A 23087-nucleotide genomic window follows, 5' to 3' on the forward strand; every position below is an offset into this window, starting at 1 on the left:
TTGTCTAAATTTGCATCTGCTATAAAATTGAAACCTGCAGCTTCCCTGAATCACAACTCATTCACTCACCACTGCAGCCAAGCAGCTTCCAGTGCATTTCATAGCAGCAATGATACTTAAAGAATGCTTCTGCAGAATGCTAGGTGCTGCACGAATATATTTCAGTCAGACGGTCTTGCTCCAGACCGCATCCTTCACAGAAAGCCTCTGAAGAGTGTTCCCATGTGCTCTGGTATTATAAACAAGAAGGAAAGGAGACCCCAGAGACATTGCATGGTAAAGAAGAAATTCTTTTAATTGCAGGGTGCTAGAGATTGTTACAGTATTTCTCCCGCACAACACAGTTCTCCTGCTGACACAGGGTGCATAGGGTAGATATACTAGCTACATTATATATCAAACAAATCACTATGATCTGTGCTCCCCACCACCACTCCCTGTAAAGTCTCATGAGAAACTTGTGCTTTCCAAATGTAAGCATGGCATGGTGTTATGACAGTTCAGAAATCTTAATTAGCCCACCCCAAGTGCAGCTTCCTTACTGTCGCTAGAGATATCCCTGTGGGATTCAGAGTACTTTTGCTCAGTTGAGGCCACAATGCATCATGTGCAGGGTTGGGGAAATTCCCGGACATTTGTGGGAGTGGAGCCTAGGCACAGAATGCCATAGAGTCCACCCACCAAAGCTGCCTTTTTGTCTAGGAAAGCTGATCCCTGTCATCTGGAGATTGGCTATAATTCCAGAAAATCTCCAGACTCCAACTGAAGATTGGCAACAACTGCACTCTGCCTGACTTCTCTCTTCTAGTTTTTCTCCATCAAATTAGTCACCCTGCTTTTTCTTGCTTCAGGGTTTACTAGGAAGTCAGTGAACAGTTCTGTTGATGGATCAGGTCTATATCTTCAAATGAACTCAGCAGTAGTTTGTGGGAAATGTAGCCGTGTGACCTCTATTGTTCTGCTGAGGTGTGTATTCTACGATGTTTTCTATTCTGAGAGCAATAGAACATCGCTTTTGAGCTCATCTTTTAGGAGAGAGCATTTATTTTTGGAAAGATCTTTTATTCCTGTCTCCATAGACCTGCTGGACCCAAAAGGCATGTTTGTTGAACTGGGCTGAAGTTAGTATTGGTATGAAAAACTGTACATCTGGAGCTGCGAAACTATGCAAAGGGGACTGACTGGCAGTGAAATAGGAAACATTCAGAGTTCTGAATGTAGCTGTCTCCCAGTCTACCAGCAATAGCTCTTGAGTCTAAAAAGTAGGGTAGCAGCAAAATAATCTAGTACTGTTTGACAGGTTGAAAAAGATGTTGCATTGTCTTGCCAGATAGTTTATTGAAACTGCAGAATATACTGCCTTAGCTGCAGTAGCAACCCCTCCCCCCCAAAAAATCAAAAAAACCTGTGTATGAAAGGGGGGATTTACTAGAACATTAGATAGTTTGGAGACAGGGTATAAACTGTCAGCTGATAAGAGGAAAACAGCTCCAGAAATAGCATTTTTGGGAAGATGATTAATGGAGCCTTCCTCAGCCATTGGGAATCCCAGTCACAGTTTCAGCCCTAAAATTCTGATCATTCTGCTCTAGCTCTATCGGATGAAGCCGAGACAACTATTTTGTGGTGTAATAATAGCTAACCAATGTCCATTGCATGATGGATGAGACATGTGGCTGACTGAGCATACAGAACAAGGTGCGCCTAAGCCCCCAGAGGGCAGGGAACTTTCCTTATGCCATCTGCAGTCAACCCTTTTAGTTTTCACCATGTGATGAAGCCATGACATTGGTGACCATTTCCTCACTCAACATTCATGCCTGAAACCAGTTTTAGAACCTGTTGATCTGGAGGCATATTTAAGCAAACCATGAAACATGTTCATCACGTGGCAAAGTCAACCTGAGTTCAATTTATGGAGTCAGAAGCAGTGATAAGACCAGGTTCTGATACATCAACTACAGATCAACTTAAACAGTTGCAGATTTCATTTGAAAGCACAGGTCCCATAACACCACTAAGACCGTTTATGCACTGGAGGTTTCATGCTGGGCTGTAGGCTGGAGTTTTAGTCATGGCTGGTTGCCCCACCTCTCCCTGCACCCACATGGGGGAGCATTTGGCCCAGTGCACCTCATCTGCCCCTGATATGTGCTCCTGCATGAGAACTGGGGCAGTGAAGTTCCCAGTGCATAATTAGTCTAAGAGTGTGTCCGCCTGTGTCTTTAGCTAAACCAGAAAATATGCAGTGGGTTGCATATGAAGGCCTTCCTCATGATAAACCATCCTTGTGATAAAATTAAACTCCAATGTGCTTTTCTGGAGTATGTCAAACCCATCCATGTGACTAGTTGCACCACAGTGAAGACAGGGGTGTACACTGAATGCCCATCAGTTGAAAGTAATGCAGTCTGGATAGATTACATCTATATCTGAATGCACACCCAATTTACACCTAAAATATCTGAACCAGAGAAGATTCATACATGGAAGCCTACTTACCATCACTTGCAGATTACATTCTCTGGAATGGGGCATAAATCTCTTGTGTGCTGTTATCTAAAGTTGCTTCCTGGCCAAGTGGAATTAAGACTGTGGAGTTCAGTGTGCTAATAAGGCTGGGTTGGCTCAAGGCAACCATTTCAACAACTTAGATATAAATAGACAGAAACCTGATTGTGTCTAACGGGCCAAAATACAGGAGATATAATAAGGAAAAATATCCTGGGCCAAGTGGGTTAATTCTGCATGCTGGGCTAGTTTCCAGGTGCTTGGGGTACATTCCAGGTAGGCTACCTTGTCAGAAGGGCTGCTGGAATGTTGCTTTTCCCTTCTGGGCTTTTGTGCTTCAAGAAGTGTGTGCTATAAGAAATTAGCAACCCTAGATGCACAGAGGCAATAGGAGTGGACGGGGCAGTGGGTATTGAGGACACTCTCCTTTGGTTTGCTCTGATTCAATGGCTTTTGTTTTTGCAGAATATGGACACTTCTGAACCATATATATAATGGTAAGATGACTTTCCCTATACTAAATGTCAAAGTGAAAATATTGACTTCAGAAGCTTCTCACACATAGCATCCATGTCTGTATGGAGTGTACATGTGATCATCTCTTTGGGCTCAGTCTTGTCACTATGAGGTACAGCCCAATCACCAAACCATGCCACTCAATTTCACCCCTGCCTGAACAGCCATATTGTTGGGAACATCCAGCAGCCACGCTCACCCAACAGGGAACATCCATAACAACAGAAGCTACAGAATGGCTTAGAAAGTGACTGGGTTACAGGAAAAGCCAACACTAATACAACAGACATAAACACAACAGCAGTTACAGTCTCCAGCACGCGCACACACATACACAATGGAGCGACTGCTCAAGGCATCTAACATTTACTCCCACCACTTCCCCAGCCTAATGCCTAGCAAATGCCACAACGTAATACTGTTACATTTCCACAGAAAGAAAGAAGGCCGTGTCCCCTCTGTGCTCCCCCCCCCACCCCCACATGGGCAGCTCAGCAGGGTGTGGTCACCAGTCATACACTAAAAAATTATAAATATATAATATCAAATATACAATAAAATAGATCTGTACAGCACTGAGAATGAAAATAGTTTCACGGATCACTTTTGGAATATGTTTGTCATTTAACAGCATTTACACCGACATTTACAGAATAAAATATACAATAGAAATAGAATCTATAGGTTATTTCTATATATATGTATACTTACATATCAGATAGTGCTTCTTTGTTTCTTCGTCGCCATTGGCATGATATTGCCACAAGATGAGAGAAGAAAACACAGTGGGCCCACTGCAGAGGTGGTAGGCAAAATCCATAGAGGCATACCAGAGATCTGTTTGAGTGGAGGATCTGATCCACTGACTTCAACTGAAGTGCATTAATTTGACATGGGCTCCAGCCTGTTTCACCCAACTCCAGTTAAGTTTGTCAGTGTACATAGGCTGAGAAGCATGGCCAGCAAAAATATACATATAGATTAAGAAAGATGCTAATCCCTGACAGACTGCACCCTAAAGCATTACTTGGAAGAGGAGAAACGAGCATGGAAAGGGAGAGAGAGAAAGCAATAAAATTAGTAACCTACTTTCCCAATGTGCAAAGTTCCCTGACCTGGGAAGCCCAAGCTAGCTCATGTCAGAAGCCAAGCAGGCTCTGCCTTGGTCAGTATTTCAATGGGAGACCATGAAAGAATTCCAAGGGTGTCACACAGAGTGAGGGCAAGGGCAAACCATCCCAGAATATCTCTTCGCCTTGGAAATCCTACAGGCTCTTCATAAGTCAGCTCTAACTTGATGGCCAAAAAAGGGCTGGGGGCAAAGAGTCTTAGAGTCTGAGAAATGTGAAGAAACCATTGAATGTTTGAAAAAGTGCATCTGCAGCCCAAGAAATGGCAATCTCTACCTACTGTCTGATTCACATTATTTCCTGGCACAGTCCAGTCCTGATCCTGCCCACACACAAGGAGAGAGACAGAAGGAGCAGACCTGACATAGCAAAACAGCGCCACCCACTGGCACCCATCCATGGAATCCAATCTCCAGAAGGTAGAAGCCCTTTAGCTTCTTTGATTGCCGTAGACATCTTGGGTTCATTGCAGCAGAATACCATCTCTGACTCACTCCCCAACTCTGAATATTCTGCTTCATATTTTATTATCTTCCTTGCAGCACTTCTGCTTTTGCAGCCTGTTGCTTTGTGATACATTTGTGCATGCAGAAGGGGGATCAGAGAGGCAATTAAAATACAAAAAAAGAGAGAATGGATTAACCGCCTGCACTATTTATGCAAGCATTTTCTGTTTAGCTTATATTGCTTTGTCTGGGGCTAACAGGCTCATTAACATCTGTGGGAAAGGGGACTCTGAGAGTAACTGCATAAGGCAGTCAGAAATCCAGTCAGGAGATGAGGTGTTCAGAGAAAATAGAAATATGACTGTCACCTTGACAGGGACAGCTGTTGAACTGTAAGATATTGTGAGCTACCAACCTGCACATGCAATGACGCTGCTGAGCAAAATCATTGAGAAACATCTTAAACAGGTTCTCTGTCTTAGCAGCTAAGAAAATTTGGAAAGGAAAAGCAGTGATACTGTTGGGGCCTGACTTTAGGGATGGAGATTCCTGGGCACCAGGGAACCAACAAAAGAAACACTATCATTGTACCTTGATGGGGATTTCAAAGGGAAATGGTTTCCTATTCCATGCTAGTCACCTTACTGTCCTGAAGCCCAATAGATAAAGCCAAGCAAGACACTTTACTTCTACTCTCACTTCTGTTGGCCATCCAAACTGGATCACAGACTCAATGGACCACATGGCCAATTTCCTACTTGCAAAGGGCTCTGTAGAATGTACTTAACTTTTGCAGTTTTTTTCAGAGATGCATGCATAAGCAAAATTTGAAGTTTCAAAAGCAGAAAACTCCCTAGAAGCCAATATGCTGCGAGAGGCTTAATTTGCCTGAAAAATACCAGGACAATGGAATATCCTGAAAAGAAAGGAAGGCCTAGGGAGAAGATCTTACAAAATACAACCGAGACACATGTCAGCATAAAGAATTCTCCATTTTTTGTTTCTATGCTGCCTTACTCACAGGTTGGATTTTTTGCCCAGCAAAAAATGCCTAGGTAGCTTCTGAGTGCTAAGATTCTGCTCTAGGAGCTTCAATATACAGATCCTCGATGCTCTTGTCAGGCAAACATGAAATAGCTGCCACATGGAGATGTTTAATAGCTGTCTCAAGTTTTCAACTGAGTCTCAGCAAGCTGTCCATGTGCACTGGCTGACTGTGCAGGCTGGAGGATTTCCTCTGTACCCCAGCAAGCCCTTTCATTTCCTGGGGTGGAAAAAAATCCCTCATCCTGTCCTGTAGAGGGGTGGTTGCAGGCTACTTCCATCAAAAATCATGCAAAGTAGTCTCTACCATTAGCCTGTTTGTACACCCCAGCCTTAAAATGGCCCACTAATCACTGCTGTTTGCTGCAGTCATGCACTTCTGGAGCCAGGAATAGACCTAGCTTAAGCCTATGGAGAAAGATGGCAATCTGTTTTGTGAGAACTGGAGCCCATGGCCATGAAAAGGCACAGAGCTCAATTTTCCTGTGTCATTTCCCATAAGACTCCTCTAATCGCAGGGAAATAAGCGAAATTTAGCCGAGGCTGTCTTTTGTGAGCAAGCATTCATGCACAAATGCCCTAATTTTTCCATCTCCTCCTAAACACTCGAGGCATAGAGTGCATCATTCTTATCCCCCCAGGCCCATTTCATCCATTGTTACAGACTCCAACTGGAAGGGTCTCTCCAAAGGCAGATGCTGCTGATCGGAGCTGGGACCTTCTGCAGGCCAAGCATGCCCTTTCCCTCAGACGCTCTTGTCGCACATTAACTACTGCTTCATTCCACAAGTGATATGTCAGCAACAGGAACAAAATCTCTATTGGCACGCACCGTGAGAGAGGGGGAGGCGGAAGCAGCCTTTTAAAACTTGCTGTTCACCCTTGAAAAGTAAAATCAGATTAGGTGCGTGCTCCCACACATAAATTGTAAATCATGAGAATGATCAAACTCCAAATATATCGACTTAAAAAAAAACTTAACAAAGGTTGAAAAATTACACTGCATATCTGAGTAACTTTTTAAAGATGCTCACTATGTGCACACTCCCACACAGGAATTGCCCAGCAGAGACATATGCAATCTCCAAGCAACTGAAATAACAATAAAATAAAACTTTCAATCATAGCTTAAAATGGCACAGCATGTTTGAGTCACCAACTGAATGCAACTGAGCAGGAAACCGGAACTGTGTCACCATTAATGTCATAAGGTTTAGCCAACACATGTCTGTGCCATGTGTGCAACAACATTCCACCTGAATAAGTCGCTATCTGGAGGAAGTATTACATTTTCGTTCCATTTTGTGCAGAAAATGTGATATTCCAAAGTACTTGTGCTCACTTGTGCATCCTATGCATCAGTAATTTTGAATGTGCTTTTAATACCCCAAAACCTGTGAGACGTCCCAGCATGCCCTTCATGGGTCTGTAGAGAATAGCTACTAATCTAAAGAGTTTTCATTGAGAAAATATATGTTGTCAAATCTTGGATCAGAACTATGTTGATGATGCCAGGACTCACACCATGAATTCCAGAAAGTTACACAAATGCCAGAGTTTTGATTCTAACCTACACACATGGCACATGTGCACATACAGAAGTCTGCACCACTACATGAACCAACTTTTGGTAGAGGAACACTATGAGTAATATTAGTGATCCCACCAATGCAAACTCCACTGAAACAAGATCTCCTCAATGCTTACAGTTTTGGGTCCAACAGGAACAATGATGGGGCAGATATATCATGTGATGCCAGAGCCAAGCATTGTAATGTGTAGTTCACATAAAATATACCTTGGCCCAGACTTGCACAATATGTTTACCAATGAACTGGTGCATTATCAACACGAAAAATCACAGGTGGGCTGGTATCATATCATATCAAGAAAGTAAGCTTTGTTGTGCTATGAACAGTGGTGTTACGTAGCTCAGTGCGCTGAGGCACTCTCTTCTTCCAATGAGAGGAAAGGAATGGGCAAAGGAAGGATTACAGGAACCTGCAACCCTTCCTGTTAGCTCTTGCCTGGTTTTGTCTCCTGTGTCCAACATCTGGTTGCATGAATATGAGTGATTTGTGTTTTTCAGTACCAATTAGTTAAATTTTCCTTATGCCCATAAAATTTATTGCAATGTCTTATTATAATTATTGGTAGAAGTTATAGTACTAATAGCAGCAGCAGTAGTAATAGCAGTAGTAGTATTCGCTGAGGAGGATGCCACTATTTTGGCTGGGCCCTGCCAGGAGAAGGCCTGTTTCCACCTTTACACTCTGCTGTCATCATCTGGACCTTATTCCTGTAAATTCTGGAAAGGGCATCTAAAGCACCGGTTCCTTTTCTAGAACCTCCTCTCCTTTGCCCAGGAAGCAGGAGGGACACTTGTTGACTATCACAGTTCAGATTCAGGGGTGGTAGCCATAAGGTAATCACTGCTATAGCGTCCATTGGCAACGGTGCTCATCTCCAGAGGGGATGTACTTCCTGGACCTAAGTAGGAACGATGTGTGGGCATTGGAGAAGGAGTCTCACTGGGAACTTTGCTCAAGATGAAACGTGTCTCATCGTTGTCATCTAAGTTAGAGATATCCTTCATCATACGTCCTTTCTTATATGTTACCGACAGCGCATTGGAGCCATCTGAAACCAGATGGAATTGGCGTAGGATGAAGACAACAGGAAGAGGAAGGGTGGCCAGAATGATCAGTGAGATAAGGATGGCCATAGCCCATGGTGGATAATAGAGAAACATCTCAGCAGCCTGGAAGAAAAATATAATCGGCATCTGTCAATCTCATTGGAAGTTTAACTCTAGAGCAAAAGATTAGTATTCTTCTAGCATCAAGACAAGCAAACCTTGGTTACTTGCTCTCCATCTAGAGAAGGATCAGCATGTACCATATACAGGCAATTTTAATAAATTACAAGAATTTCTGCCAAAAGATGACTGCCCTTCCTTTTTTTTTTGGCACACTCATACTGAAGCATCTGGCATAGTATTAATCTCTTAAGAATAATGCATTAGGGCATTGTTCTCTTGTAGGCCATAGCATCTAAGGAGGAGGAGGAGGAGGAGGAGGAGGAGGAGGAGGAGGAGGAGGAGGAGAGGCAACAGCAGCAATAATAACTTTGCAAGGTTGTCAAACTAGGACAATAATATCTGGAGAAAGAATAAATGCTAAAATGGGTTATTGTGCTCAGATTCCACACTTTCAATCACCCTACCCTAATTCAGGATTAAGAGCCTCTTGTGGCACAGAGTGGTAAGGCAGCGGTCTGAAAGCTCTGCCCATGAGGCTGGGAGTTCAATCCCAGCAGCCAGCTCAAGGTTGACTCAGCCTTCCATCCTTCCGAGGTCGGTAAAATGAGTACCCAGCTTGTAATGACTGGGGAAGGCACTGGCAAACCACCCTGTATTGAGTCTGCCATGAAAATGCTAGAGGGCGTCACCCCAAGGGTCAGACATGACTCGGTGCTTGCACAGTGGATACCTTTACCTTTAATTCAGGATTCCTTTCTCTTACATCAAGAAAGCCTGCATGACCAGCAGTTGTTTCTGAAAGATAGTATCTTGTTCATATTTCCAATTGGAGAAATTGTTAGAAATCCAAACACTTTGCAGAAAGGATCCTGTGACTTCATGGTACACTGGCATGTAACTCATGTCTAGCAAATATGTAGAATGATCAAAATCACATGGACTAGATATGGATTTGTCATCATTGGGATACATCCTTATTCACCAACTTACCGCTTCTCTGTTCCAGGCACTGTAACCTGGTGGGTGGAGTCCTAACTGGATGATGCTGGCTGTCATTAAGCCAGCCATGCAGATAGGAGAGATATACTTCCATGTGTAGAAATAAAACCGGTAAGGCCGAAAACCCAGCATTTCTGTTAATTCTTGAGTGAACCTATAAAGAGCAATGAAGCAAAACCAACTGATGAAGCACAAAAGCCTGGTTCCTCATTCCCCACAGAATGGATTTTCTATCAAGAACTCTGGCAGAACCAGCAGTCAAAAGAAACACCCAGAGGCTGAATGCTTCAAGAGCAATAAAAGCCTTTACATATTTAGTGCTTATAGAGGTGCTGTTACAAGTGAAGGTTTAGGAATTGAGCCAGGCCATTAAGGAAAGAAAATATTACTACCTAAACTCCCTTGGGACATTTTGAACAAACTCTTACTTCTTGGTGCCGTAAATCCAAGCCACAGCAATGTTTTCCAGGATAACCACAACGGTGAGCGGCAATGTAGCAGAATAATCGTCAAACATCATGACAAAATAGTTACCGGAACGTTGCACAAAGATCAGTCCAACAAAGAAAGCAAAGATGCAGCAGCCAACTGCAAAGAATAGAGGGTCATCTTTAGAACATGAATGGGTAGCATAGGGTCAAATGTAATTACTCCCTTCTGCGAAGTGGAAAGCCTACTTCTGTGATGTGTTTGTCTTAGCAGCTGGGAGACGTTAGGTTAAACTCTATTGCTTATCCCCTGTAACTTGCCACCCCCTTGAGCTTTCACAGAATCTGCCTCTCTGTCAGATGGCTACCCAGCCTCTGTTTTAAAATGGAGACACCCCCCCCCCCGGAGGAAGCCTGTTCCACTGAGAAACCACTCTGTCAGGAACTTCTTCCAGATGTTTAGACAGAATTTCTTTTGGTTCTGGTCCTCCACCATGTAGATGGTAGCTCTGGACATTTTAAATGGTCACTGTCATGACCCCTCAGATTCAGGGACAGACTCTGATGAGGGTGAGCAGGGGGAACAAGAGGCAACCCTGGGTGAAGGGGGCTCAGAGGAAGCTAACCCCACCAGAACCCCCCTCCAGAACCAGAGCCTGTGAATCCCAAGGCCTCAGATGAAGCACCGTCTCCTGAAGGCTCAGCTCCATGTGATGCTGTCAATAAGAGGGGCTATTATTCTGGACCCAAAGACATTATGGCTAGGAAAAAAGGACATGGCACACCTTCCTTGAGCACCCTTAAATGCTTGGCGAGGAAGAGCGGATCTGCTGTGTCAATCATTTTTCAAGAGAAACATACCTGTTAATACTTCCTTGCGCACTTTGAAAGTATCAATGATGGGGGTTGTGATGCCAGCCATTGTCCCAATCATGCTTCCCAAGCCCAGGTTTATCAGCATTAGGAAAAACATCACTGACCAGAAAGGAGAAGCTGGGAAGTGGGTCATTGCTTCCGTAAAAGCTATGAATGCAAGGCCGGTTCCCTGAACTGACTGAACAGAGTCAAAAGAAGATTGTGATTACTCTTTGAAGAACAGACTATTATATAAGCAGATGTGCATGCATATATTGATATACTTAATTTCCCCATCTGAAACCTGCTGAACTAGTACCAGGAAAACAGCACTATCTGGGGGCACTCTAAGAAACAAGTCTGGAAATTATCTCCCTAGAACAGTCAAGGAATCTTGAAGTCTGAACAAATGGATGAAATGTTATTTTAGTTTGCAACCCTTTCAAAGAGGAAACCTGCCCCTTCATCCACAGTAAAATTTTGGACATACATTAACAGTTCATGCTGTCATTCTAGAGGTGAAATTAAAAGTTTTTATTTTGGAGTGGTTCAGTGAGTTATCATTGCTCTCATTCTCAGGAACTTGGGATCACAGTACACATTAGGGTTGTCCTGTGGAAGCTACTCTAAATCACTCGTGTGGAAGGTATTGATCCAAGTTAGCCACTTATGTGCAGAAACCCAGTCTGCAGACTGGGTAGTTTTCATCACACCACTCTAAATACCCATAAAGAAAGTGAAATGGAGCCCTGCATGTGTGTAAATGACTCACGTTTACAAGGGAGAAAATATAATACAATATAATCATGAAGATATCTTATTAAAATAGTCAATGAATAAAACATGATTTAAAAACCAGTGAAACCAAATCAAAGAATTTTGAAAAAATATTTTACAGACATGTTAACACAATATAACAAACTTCCTAGATGGTGATATTGCAACATCTGCATGATCAATGTTTATGTCCGTTATTTAGCTGTATTTTTAATTGCTTTGAATTGTTTTAAAATATTATTTCATTATGTATGTTTTAATTTGTCAACTGCCTTGGGGGTCCTTGTAAGGGCAGAAAGGTAGCATATAATTTTTGTAAAATAAAATTACATTAATAATGAGAGTACCAAAAATACCAATGAATTCTAAACTAGTGAGTGCTTGGGAGTAAATGCTTTGCTGTGGGAGACCAAGTGATCGCCAGCTTCAGGTCTGGAAATTACTGGAGGATTGGGGCTAGAGCATGGGAAGGGAGGGATTTGGGAAACAGAGGGACCTCAGTTAGGTATAATGGCATCCATTTTCTCCAGGGGATCTGCCCACAGTCACCTGAAGATCAGTTATAATTCCAGGAGATCTCCAGGCTGCACCTGGAGGCTAGAAACCCTATCAGCAGATGGCATCCTTCCAGTTCTAGCTGGGCTATTAAAATGGCTGCTGAAGGGCAGGGCCAAAGAACACTGTCTGTCTGGTGTCCACTTGGTACCCCTGCAGTGGCATCACTCCACTGGGCTACTAAGGTCAGTAACTGGAGCTTGCCATGACTTATTCTCTTGAATGAGGCAGGCTTGTTTCCTGGTACCCTCACCTTTTTGTCCATAGCAATCTGTGACTGCAGAGATTGTTCACGATGGGAGGGAGTCCAGCTTCCCTTAAGGGATGGTCATACATACCCAGAACATTTGTGGGTCTTACAATGGCGTTTTAAAAACTGATTTCATATCTTGTTATAGTTTAATTTGTGGTTACTGAATGACATACGTTTTAGGATGCTGTTTTTTCTTTGATTTGCCATTTTTTCACAGTAATGTTATCTCCAAGAAAAGATTGGAAATCCCCTGCTTGGGTCTAGTTTCTCAAATGCCACAGCCAAACAAATTCAGTCTAAAGTTTTTACCCAGCTCTGAACATTTTACATCTGCAGACAAATTTTACAGCCTCTTTTTGTGGGAGTCAGAGTGATCTAGTGAACTAAGTTGGTCTGCACACCAGCAGACACTTTTTTCCAGGATACCCGAGGCCTCTTCCCAGTTCCCACTCAGGAACAGAAATCCCAGTGATGAAAAGATGCCAGTTTCTTATTCTATACATTCCATTCTAGAAGAAAATTTGGTTTCTTAGGGGGGAAATCTTTGCCGGTTCAGAGTGCCTGCTAGGGAACAGCCTGACTCCAGGAAATCATTTTCTACTGGAAAGGGATCCAAATTGCTGGAAATATGATTCAAAATTAACGTTAGGAGATTAATGGTTACAGAATCTCTCTTTAAGTAATCTTATCCAGAAGTGTACGAGCAAGAGACTGAGTCTGTTTTCCTGGAAAATTATCATCTAATATTTCTCAGCATGGTGAGGAATCTCATTCTTAGGCCTGAGGACCTAGGATTGATTTTTTCTGCTAATACATCAGACCAGTAAAGTATCCTGGAGAGAAGTGCTATAGCTAGATTTTTCTCCCAAGAATGGATCTAGTTTTTCTTCAGTTACACCTTCATATACTTTTTGTACCATTCCTGATTGTTTATATGAATAATCTTGCAATATTTATACTGGGCTAGTCTTTTGTATGTCTTGTGTAATGATTTTGCAAGAAATAGTGCTTTTAAGTTGCTTGCTACTTGTTTTAGTAAGCTGTTTTCAGGATCTTGCTGCCACTTGGAAACCACTGCAGAATTGCTCTTTACTTAAACTGCCTCCAGAAAAACTTTAACTTGAGCTTCTCCCTGATTTGCTAGTTTCTATATGCAAAGAAGACATTTTAAAAACTTTGTCATTTGACTCTCTCCCCACCCCATAATCTTAACATAAAGTGACCAGATTGTCTCACTTTTGGAGGGACATCTGGGGGCACCTGGCAAATTGTACTTATGTTGAAATTAAAAAATGTGTATTACAATACTATTTTTTCATTCTATGCATTCTATGAAACTTTTTATTGCTCCATATAGACCAAATTTTTAATCAAGAACCCCCCGGTCAATGGTGTCCCACTTTACCAATGCTCACCTTATTTTAACATGGTACATCTACAGGAGGATTGTACCATGTGCTTTTTCTGAACATAGAGATTGGCTCCCAGACCTCAGTGAAAGTGATGAAGCCTAGTTGTAAACATACCTTGTTAAGCTCATCTTCCAGTAGGCAGGGATCCAGGCCTAGCTCCTGGAAGTGATCCTCCCTTACTGTCTTGATCACATGGTACATCTCACTGTAGTCTTTGGCTGTGAGATGGGAGAAGTTTACATGGGGTGGAATAAGGTCATGGCTCAGGATTTTGTGGTTCAGGTAACCCAGGATCTTCTCAGCATTCCTAAGGAGAAGAAGCTAAAAGTCAGGACACAGTCATTTCCTGGCCACTGTTGTTCCCTTGTCCTGGGACACCTTCTATCCACAAAATAAGGATGGCAAACTTCTAGCAATTGATATAAGAAGAGGTCCATTGCACCCTCTACAAAGACAAATTGAGAGATTTTCTCTGATCTATGGAATGTTCTGGAGACCCATCAAGCTATCTGATCAGAAGCAAATGACAGCTTTAGGCAATTAAGACTGCAGGCCACACTAAAACCAAAGCAAATGTACCTGGTGTTGTGGCTGAAAAAGGATGACTAGCATGAAAGCTATGTCATTGTTCTGGCTATCTCCTTTAGACATAGTTTAGTCTTGGACAAGGACTAGAACTGGAACTTACTCTATCACACACTTCTCATTCATGACGTTGGCTTTGAACCCCAGCACAGCAAAGACTACCAGTGTGGCCAAGACTGAAGTGAAGAAGTTGATAAAGGAGACCAGGGCTGCATCAAAGTGACAGTTATTGTCCTGTTTATTGTAACTGGAGAATGCGATAACTCCACCAAAGCCCAGTCCTAGGGCAAAAAAGACCTGTGTGGCTGCTTCCCGCCACACAAGGGGATCCAGCATCTTATCAAGCTGTAAGGAGAGACAAGAAGGAATCTAAGTCATCCATCACTCATCTTGGTATGCATCTGAGATCCTTATACATATCACATAGCAGCTGAGAGCAGTGTATACTTGCTTGCATGTGCAGTTTGTTTCTGCATGTGCTACAGAAAGCACATACATTATCCTCATGAATTACCAAGGACTCTATTGGTACAATCCAAAAGATGTTAGGATCCACTGAAATTGATGCATATCAAAACCTAACTTTTAATTGTACATTTAAATCCTATAGATGTCTAATTCTTGATAACACCCTGATTCTTTCTTGCATGGCCAAGGCTGTATACCATTTAAATTTGGCAGCCTAAAAATAAAATATTTTCCAAATATATATATTTTAAGAAAGCAAGGTTCTTGCCTCATGAGGAGACACTTGAAAAGAGGAGTACTGTTCAAAGGGAAGTTTAGAAATCAGAAACTCACCAATTCAGTTTTTCCCTACCAATAAGGAGGTGGAAAGTGCCATCAAATCACAGACAACATTTGGCGAACCCTGTAGGGTTTTCAAGATGAACAAAACTGTTTTGTAATTTCCTGCCTCTTTGTGCCAACCCAGGACTTTCTTGATCATCTCCTATCCAAGTGCTAACAGCCTGTTTAATTTTTGAGATCTGCAAAGATTACAGTAACCTGGGTCATCATGTTCAGGATGCCAATTAGAATTAGCCCCCATTTATTTTTAAGAAAGCTTTAGCTGATTAACCTACTGATTAAAGTCTGCAGCCTTGCAAAATACACTTAACAGAATATGCAAGACAGTCAGACTTGATATTAGCAATCCTTTGACTGCCTTTTGTGAACTAAGCTGGTCTAATTCTAGCTGAGCAGTACATATAGTATCATATCCCCCTTTCAATGCAAGAAATGCACCCAGCAACCTATCAAAGTGCATGCTGATCACACATAGCATTGAACCTTTGGCCTGCTAGCATCCTGGCAAATTGGATGGAAATGCAATTCATAGATGATGATGTCACTCCAAGTATTTCTGATGACAGATGTGTGCTTGCAAAACAGCCTATTTACAATAGAAGCAAGTAGGATTATGGTTCATGCTTTCATACTTCTTATTAATCAGGATGAATGTCTTCCATCAGCTTCACAATATGAATCATCTACATCATTATTTGAAGAATTAATTAGCTAGCTAATTAATTGATACATATTGCTGCTGTTCTACTGCAATGGGAAAAGCAGGTCAGTTTTAGCACTGCCATTTAAGGGGATACAGTACCACTGATTGTTATACAGCCTGCATAAAACTTGGTTATTTGCACTATGGTATGGTGAACAGCCACACTTTATATTTTAGAGGTGGTTAACAGATACTTTAAATAAACATATGCCAATGTGTTTGATCTATTGATATGTACGTGTACAAAGCCAGTTTTCTACTCATCTCTTCATTCATGTGAATCAGATGCTACTTCATATGAAGTGGGAGTCCCTTCAGCTTAATTTATTGCTGTGTGTGTGTGTGTGTGAGTGTGTGTGTGTGAGTGAGTGAGTGAGTGAGTGCACGCATCATTTAAAGTGCACTACTGTCAGGATATTTTGGGCTTTGTGTTAAAAATCTGAAATCTGGCATTTGAATCATGCAAAACATGGACATTTGCATGATTTAATTTATTTGCATGCTCTGGTTTATTGTCTTTGGGGTATAGCAAACAAACATCACCTGAGCACATTCGGAAAGGAAATAGCTGAAGATGAGTGGAACCAGCAAATTTACAACAGCAGAAAAATAAGTCTATGTTTATCAGACTGAAGTGGGCATAGGAACACACCTGTCAATTGTGTTTCTAAGGCTGTTTGCTCTATCCTGGAAAATAAAGGCCAGTTATTAGGGAAAGGAGAATCTGTATGAAATCTGTTCAGCAGAAAAACTCTGACATGACCCACACCTCAAATAGTCATGGAGGACAAGGAGCCAGTGGCTCTTATCCAGATCCCAGCACTGAGCATGGATCATTTGAAAGAGAGTCACTTAAGCTACTTTGGTTGCTGGGATCTTAAACCCCTTAAAGAAGCCCCTGCAGACCCCTGCTCCACCCCAGATCCAGATCCCTACCCCAACTTTGCTACCTATTGCTAGCTAATACCTGAGCTATGTACACCAAAAGAAGGCCAAATATCCAGCAAGAGTTCATGGAGCAATATCAGAATGCTAGGCAGAACAGCAATAAATCTGCAAAAATCTTTGTGATTAACTGAAAACAGCTGCAATTAATGTGAAACTCCTCACTTCTGAGTTGCTCATTCTGTTTAGTCAACAATCTGCACATGCTGGGTCTGGAAGCACTAGGGCTGTCATGTCCTCCCTGTCCACCAACAGGAGGAGAGGGACAGGATTACCAGATCCAGGTTTGGAAACTCCTGTAGATTTTGGAGTGGAGCCTGGGGAGGACGGGAACCTCAGTAGGCTACAATGTCATAGATAGAGTCCCCCCTCCAAAACAACCATTTAAGGAATCCCCACATCCCACCTGGATGCTGTCATTCCTATGTATGAGTACAAAATGCATGCATGTTATGTCATTGTAAAGAGTAGGCACACATTATTTTCTGTTATATGGAGTGTGGCCCCAACCCTCTCCCAATTAATGCTTCCATGTATTTCATAGGGGTACCTAACAAGTAATAAAGGCAAGCAGTCTTCACAACTAATGTGATGCTAATAATAAATTTTATCCCCAATTATCTACACCAAAGAATTCAATGTTGAGAATGAATCTGCTTTGACTGCTCAGACTGTATGACACTGTTGAGGGGCTTACCTTGGGAGTGAACATGTGCAGGATTCCATCTACTGCCCCCCTCAAGAGCAAACCCCGGACCAGGAAGCAAATTAGTACCACGTAAGGAAAGAGGGAACTGAAATACATCACCTAAGAGGAAGAATATCCCACATGACATAAATTAGCAGCAGACTGTACAAAATGATTGCCTTTTGGATAAGCATTTCAGGATACCACATGCAAGGCCGCAATGGAAGTTGACCTATTTACATTCTAAATATACTAGCAGTAAAGACCATTGTACCAAAAATACAGTGGACTCTAGGCCGCATGCAGTCCCTTTCAATACTCCCCCCTGTGGTATCCTTAAACACTTGTGGCCTTACCTGGCATAACCAGCTGTAATGGAGTTGTGGTGGTTTCTTTAAACTTTTCCAGCCAGCCTCCCAATGCAGGCAGGGAGTATTTAAACCAAACAGGGCTCTGCATAACAGCTGATCATGCCAGCCTCATGCAAGAGCTGAAGCAATAGTGTACCATTACTAAAAGTCACACCTTATCTGGCCTCCTTTCTTATAGGCTCTTACACCAATTTTTCTTCCTTTTCACATGGCTGCTGTGAGGTACATGGCTAGACTCTGTGTGTATGTAAGAGACAGAGGCAGAGACAGAGACAGAGACAGGTGTGCCATCAAGTACTTCTGAGCCAAAGCATGTTAATGTTCTCCAAAGCATCCTGTCTTTAAGAGCCTTGTTCAGGTCTTCCAAACTGCCTAAATTCAGTTTGCTATGTTATAGTTGCTGGATGTGTGAAGGTGCAGGCATAGTTCACAGCAGTTATTGACTGCTATCTAGGATTATCAGTCAGGAGTTACATGAGGACTGCACCAGTTATGAATTGCTATGAAGTGTTCACGGTTTTAATTTGCTTCAGTTGCTTCCTACCTTCCCAGAGGACTGGATGCCTTTGATCATGGCCAAGCCCACAATGCTCCAAGCTACCAGCAGACATATGGTCATTCTCCAGTTCAGGCCACCACTGTCTGAAATGCTGTTGGAAATATCCAGGGCTTCACGGTACCAGAAATAAGTAGTGGCAGAACTTTTTTCACATTCGGGTTCCACAACTGAAAATGACAAGAGGTTGCATGAATTACAGACTTTTCCTTTGGCATCTTAAAAGACATGACTTAAAATGACAGCAAAAACTGTCTGAGCGGGACAGATGCAACTGGGCACTTGTGAAAAGATGCCTATGTGCATTTAGAAGAGAGGTGAGAAGAGCTCCTCTTTTTGTACCACACTACCCAAAGGAGCTTCAAAGTGGCTTACAATCACCTTTCCTCCTTCTCCCCACCACAGAACCCTATGAGGTAGTTCAGGCTGAGAGATCTCTAAGAGAACTGTGACTGACCCAAAGTCTCCCAGCTGTCTGCATGTGGAGAAGTGAGGAATCAAACTGGTTCTCCAGATTAGAGGCTAGTTCTCCTAACTACTACAAGCAATTGAAACAAGAACCAGTGTTGGCTCTAAACATCAACATGAATAAAATTCATGTGGAGAAACTTGTGTAAAATGTCTTCTTTTATTCTGATAAACCTTGTGAAAGACAGAGTTTCCATAGTGGCTCTCTGTTTTGAATTCTTCTTCAGACAAGGTCTAATGTTATGAGTTGTTCCGCAAAAGGAATCTTTACCAATATGATCACCTTGGCAAGTAAGACTCCTCTAAGGTTGTGCATATTGGTAAAGATTCCTTTTGTGGGACTACAGTTAAAAGATTTGGGAGTAGGTGATGTGAAAGACCTGTCTGAAACCCTGAAAGAGCTGCTGCCAGTTCAGGTACTGACTTTGATGGGCTGGTGGTTTGATGCACTATAAGATAGTTTCATGTGTTCATGTGTACAATTTGTTAATAAACCTAACAGGTTAATAATGTCTTAGATCCAATGAAAGATTATTGTTTACTATTTGCCTTGCTTCTGTTGAAACTTTTCTTACAAAAATTTTACCCGTGGGCATGTCCGCTATATATGCTTTAAACTTTCAGAACCATATTTCTACAATATGCATTTTTGCTCTCCTTGACATTTTATTCAGTTTGTTGGGTATCGGATACCACAAGTATCCTTTATTGAAACAATAAATAAACAGCTTTATTGAAACAATCCCTTCATGTTATGGAGATAGATATGGCTGGATTATTTACAAAAATGGTTCTCATTCCTTCTCAGTTATGGGTATATTAAACATTTTCCTCATTACTGGTTATAACACCAATACCAAATTTTGGATTGGACCCAACTTTTTCACTCAATCTCATCTAATTGCCTTGGCTGTCATCCCACATGAACATTGTCCAGGCAGATTCCATGGTCCCCAGAGTAGCCTCCATGGTGATCAAAGGAGACCACTTCCTCCCTTTCACCACTGGAAAATTGGTTGGATCTAGTCCTTTGAGTTTGAGTCCTTTGAGTTCTAAGGCAGGGGTAGTCAACCTGTGGTCCTCCAGATGTTCATGGACTACAATTCCCATGAGCCCTTACCAGCATTTGCTGGCAGGGGCTCATGGGAATTGTAGGCCACGAACATCTGGAGGACCACAGGTTGACTACCGCTGTTCTAAGGTATTGGAATGACAGCAGTGGCAAAGCTGGCCTCTGTTCATTGCCCACAGAATATTTCCATAAATACACCATTGAAAAGACAAGGTACTCACCAGCTACTGTGCCATTTTTTATGATGGGGCATTCACTCCATGGCAGAGGATATTGGAAGGATTTTAAAAAGTAAAAGATGCTCCACCCTATGATCACATTGTAATAGAGACCAACAAACAAGCAAACCTGGCAAAAAGAGAATGTAACCGTGTTGGATCCTGTCTGAAAGAAGATCCTTTAAACAAACATTGTGCTTATTTAGCATGGACAGCTTAGTATGCAAGTTACATACATTCACAAGACTTGAAGAAGAAGAAGAGTTGGTTCTTATATGCCACTTTTCCCTACCTGAAGGAGGCTCAAAGCGGCTTACAGTCGCCTTCCCATTCCTCTCCCCACAACAGACACCCTGTGGGATGGGTGAAGCCGAGAGAGCGCTGATATCACTGCTTGGTCAACCTTGGAAGGTTGAATGTATCTTTTCTCTATATTAAAAGTGGTAGGTGCTTCTGACTATGTGCCAGGCCTCTGATTGGCCCTCACTGGGTGACATGCCCCAGTAGGGTGAGGGCACTTGCCCATTGAAGGCCAATCACATACTCTTCCCCACCCACATCCTCCTCCTTCTCTATGACACTTCCTGCACTTACCAGGAAGATGAAGAGCTGGCACCAGGTAAGCTGAGAAGCCGTGGGAAGCTGTCCAAGCACCATCTGCCCCACTCCATGTCAGTAGCAAGATGTTGAATGTAAGCCAGGACAGTGGGCAGAGGGCCAGGGCCAGTGGCCTGGCTTGCCTTGCTGGGCTGCTCCAGTCCTGCCACCCCTTCCTTCCTGAAGGAGACCCAGATGGACTACAGAGCTGAGCCCAGATAAAAAGCACCAAAGAAGGCCAGAGTTCATCCTTGTGGGCTAGTGCCCATTGCATTCCTGGAAGCAATGGACTTTGCCTTTAATTTTTAATATAACAGAACACTTTCTGAATGGCTTTCATTGCTAATGATATAAACTCTCTGTGGTATATCTGATTCTACAATCTTTAAGAAGCCCAAAGCTTTGCTTTTTTGTGTTACAAAGCTTAGAGCTAATAAAAAACCCACCATCATGAAGGACAACAATTATGCACGCACACACACTCTTCTCCCCCTCTAGGATTCTGTAAGTCATGAGTGGCTTAAGAAGGCCGATTTCCCTCTTTAAATGGCTCTGAACTGTTCTCTGCACTCTATGCCTCCTGGACCATGATAAGTCCTTGTTGGGCTGCTTTGTTTCTTTTGGTTAACTTATTCATAATGTTCTGCATACCTAAGAGGGCCCCTTGAATACCTAGAAACCCTTCCTTGCCTGTGGGTGGCTTAGGATTAGGGTTGTGTGCTTTGGCTGCTGAAGTGGCCGTTCCAGCCCGAAGTGGGCAGTGCTGTGGCATGGGGGAGGGGAGGAGCAGTGCCAGTACCAGAGCGCCAGTCGACGCCCCTACGCAGGAACACTCTGCATGCAGGCACCGACTGGCTTCCTACCTGTGGGCACTGACTGGTGCACTGGCTTTGCATGTGTGTGTGTGGGGGGGGGCAGTTAATTTTCTCCTCCCTCACTTTCTCTTCCCTGAAAGTCTCCATAGAATTGTCCCTTTTCCTGCCTTCTTTCCTCCTTCCTATCCATCAGCCAACCTACCTTTATCTGCCCTCAGTCTTCCACTTTTCCTCCCTCCCTCTTGCTGGTAGCCTCTCTCTGTCAAAAATCTATGCATCTATGGCTACCTGACTGGATCAGGCTCAGTTAAAATAAATGTAAATTGATCCCTAATGAATGATGATCTGATAAATTTATCTTCTTGTTTCTGAAAGACACTTTGATCTGATAAACATCATTATGCCGTGTACTAGTCCAAGAACCACTCTCTAATTATATATGTGAACTTCCAACCCCCATTTCATTGTCTGGGCACACAAAAACTTGCACCTTAAATAAGATTTTGTGCTAGTGGTTCCAGTGGACTCAAACTGTTCTGCTACTTCAGACCAACACAGCTAACTATCTGAACCTATTTTTTTAAATTATTAAACTATAATCTGTGTATGGAATACATGTAAAAACTGAACCAGAACAAATGCCTCTAGCTCATCAATATCTTGACATGCACCTGTAAACTACCTTCTTTGATATCTATTGCCTGCCTATGCACTTAGATAGATGGGTTATGCTCTTCTGCAGTAAAATGCTCCTGTGTAAACCTCACCCAAAGGTCCAGGAGCTATGTAAGGGCACAGCAGCCTCCAGGTTATATAAAGAAGATGGGAAATATGCAAGTAAAATTTCTCAACAAAAAACTGTGAAAGACTAATGGGAGGTATGCATTGAACTAAATACAGTTAATTTGATCCTGCTGCCAGCAGTTCACAAAGGAAAGGTGATAATTGCTGAATAAAAACAAGTGAGTGGATCTTTTGCCTGAGGTAATGATGAGTTCTATCTCACACATAATTCTCAACTGCATGATTTTCAGTCAAGGTACTTTTATTATATGACAGGGAAAAGGTAGGAAAGAACACTGAAGTGAGGGTGAAGCCAGACCTCTTGGGATGAATTTCTCTAGTGATCTTCAAAGGCTGCTGCTAATATTTATGCACATATAAATCTCTTGAAGTGAGCCTCTTGTGGTGCAGAGTGGTAAGCAGCTGAAAGGCTGTCTGAAAGCTCTGCCCATGAGGTTGGGAGTTCGATCCCAGCAGCCGGCTCAAGGTTGACTCAGCCTTCCATCCTTCCGAGGTTGGTAAAATGAGTACCCAGCTTGCTGGGGGGTAAACGGTAATGACTGGGGAAGGCACTGGCAAGGCCACCCTGTATTGAATCTGCCAAGAAAACGCTGGAGGGCATCACCCCAAGGGTCAGACATGACTCGGTGCTTGCACAGGGGACACCTTAAATCTCTTGAAGAGACCTTCAGCTTGGAGCCATTGGTAGTGAATCTTGATTTGTGTGTGTGCTCTGAACATCTCTTTGCTAGCAGAGAAGTGCTGGTAATGTTTGAACCACACCTACAA

The 23087-nt window shown here is 42.6% G+C and overlaps 1 protein-coding gene across 2 annotated transcripts in view; it reads right to left on the bottom strand.

Moving 5' to 3' along the window:
* Positions 1-269: 269 nt before the first annotated feature.
* SLC6A17 (solute carrier family 6 member 17) overlaps positions 270-23087 on the bottom strand; it is a 45269-nt gene continuing 22451 nt past the window's right edge. For both annotated transcript variants that reach the window (XM_077334180.1, XM_077334179.1), the window contains exons 4-12: positions 20107-20233; positions 18334-18515; positions 17428-17538; positions 14376-14617; positions 13802-13994; positions 10697-10889; positions 9836-9995; positions 9399-9561; positions 270-8408 (exon numbers count right to left, since the gene is read on the bottom strand). In XM_077334180.1, the coding sequence (XP_077190295.1) occupies positions 8040-8408; positions 9399-9561; positions 9836-9995; positions 10697-10889; positions 13802-13994; positions 14376-14617; positions 17428-17538; positions 18334-18515; positions 20107-20233 (1740 nt within the window). In that variant the 3' untranslated portion in view covers positions 270-8039. The remainder of the gene's footprint in view (positions 8409-9398; positions 9562-9835; positions 9996-10696; positions 10890-13801; positions 13995-14375; positions 14618-17427; positions 17539-18333; positions 18516-20106; positions 20234-23087) is intronic.

This window comes from Paroedura picta, chromosome 4, assembly GCF_049243985.1.
Source record: "Paroedura picta isolate Pp20150507F chromosome 4, Ppicta_v3.0, whole genome shotgun sequence".
NCBI lineage: Eukaryota > Metazoa > Chordata > Lepidosauria > Squamata > Gekkonidae > Paroedura > Paroedura picta.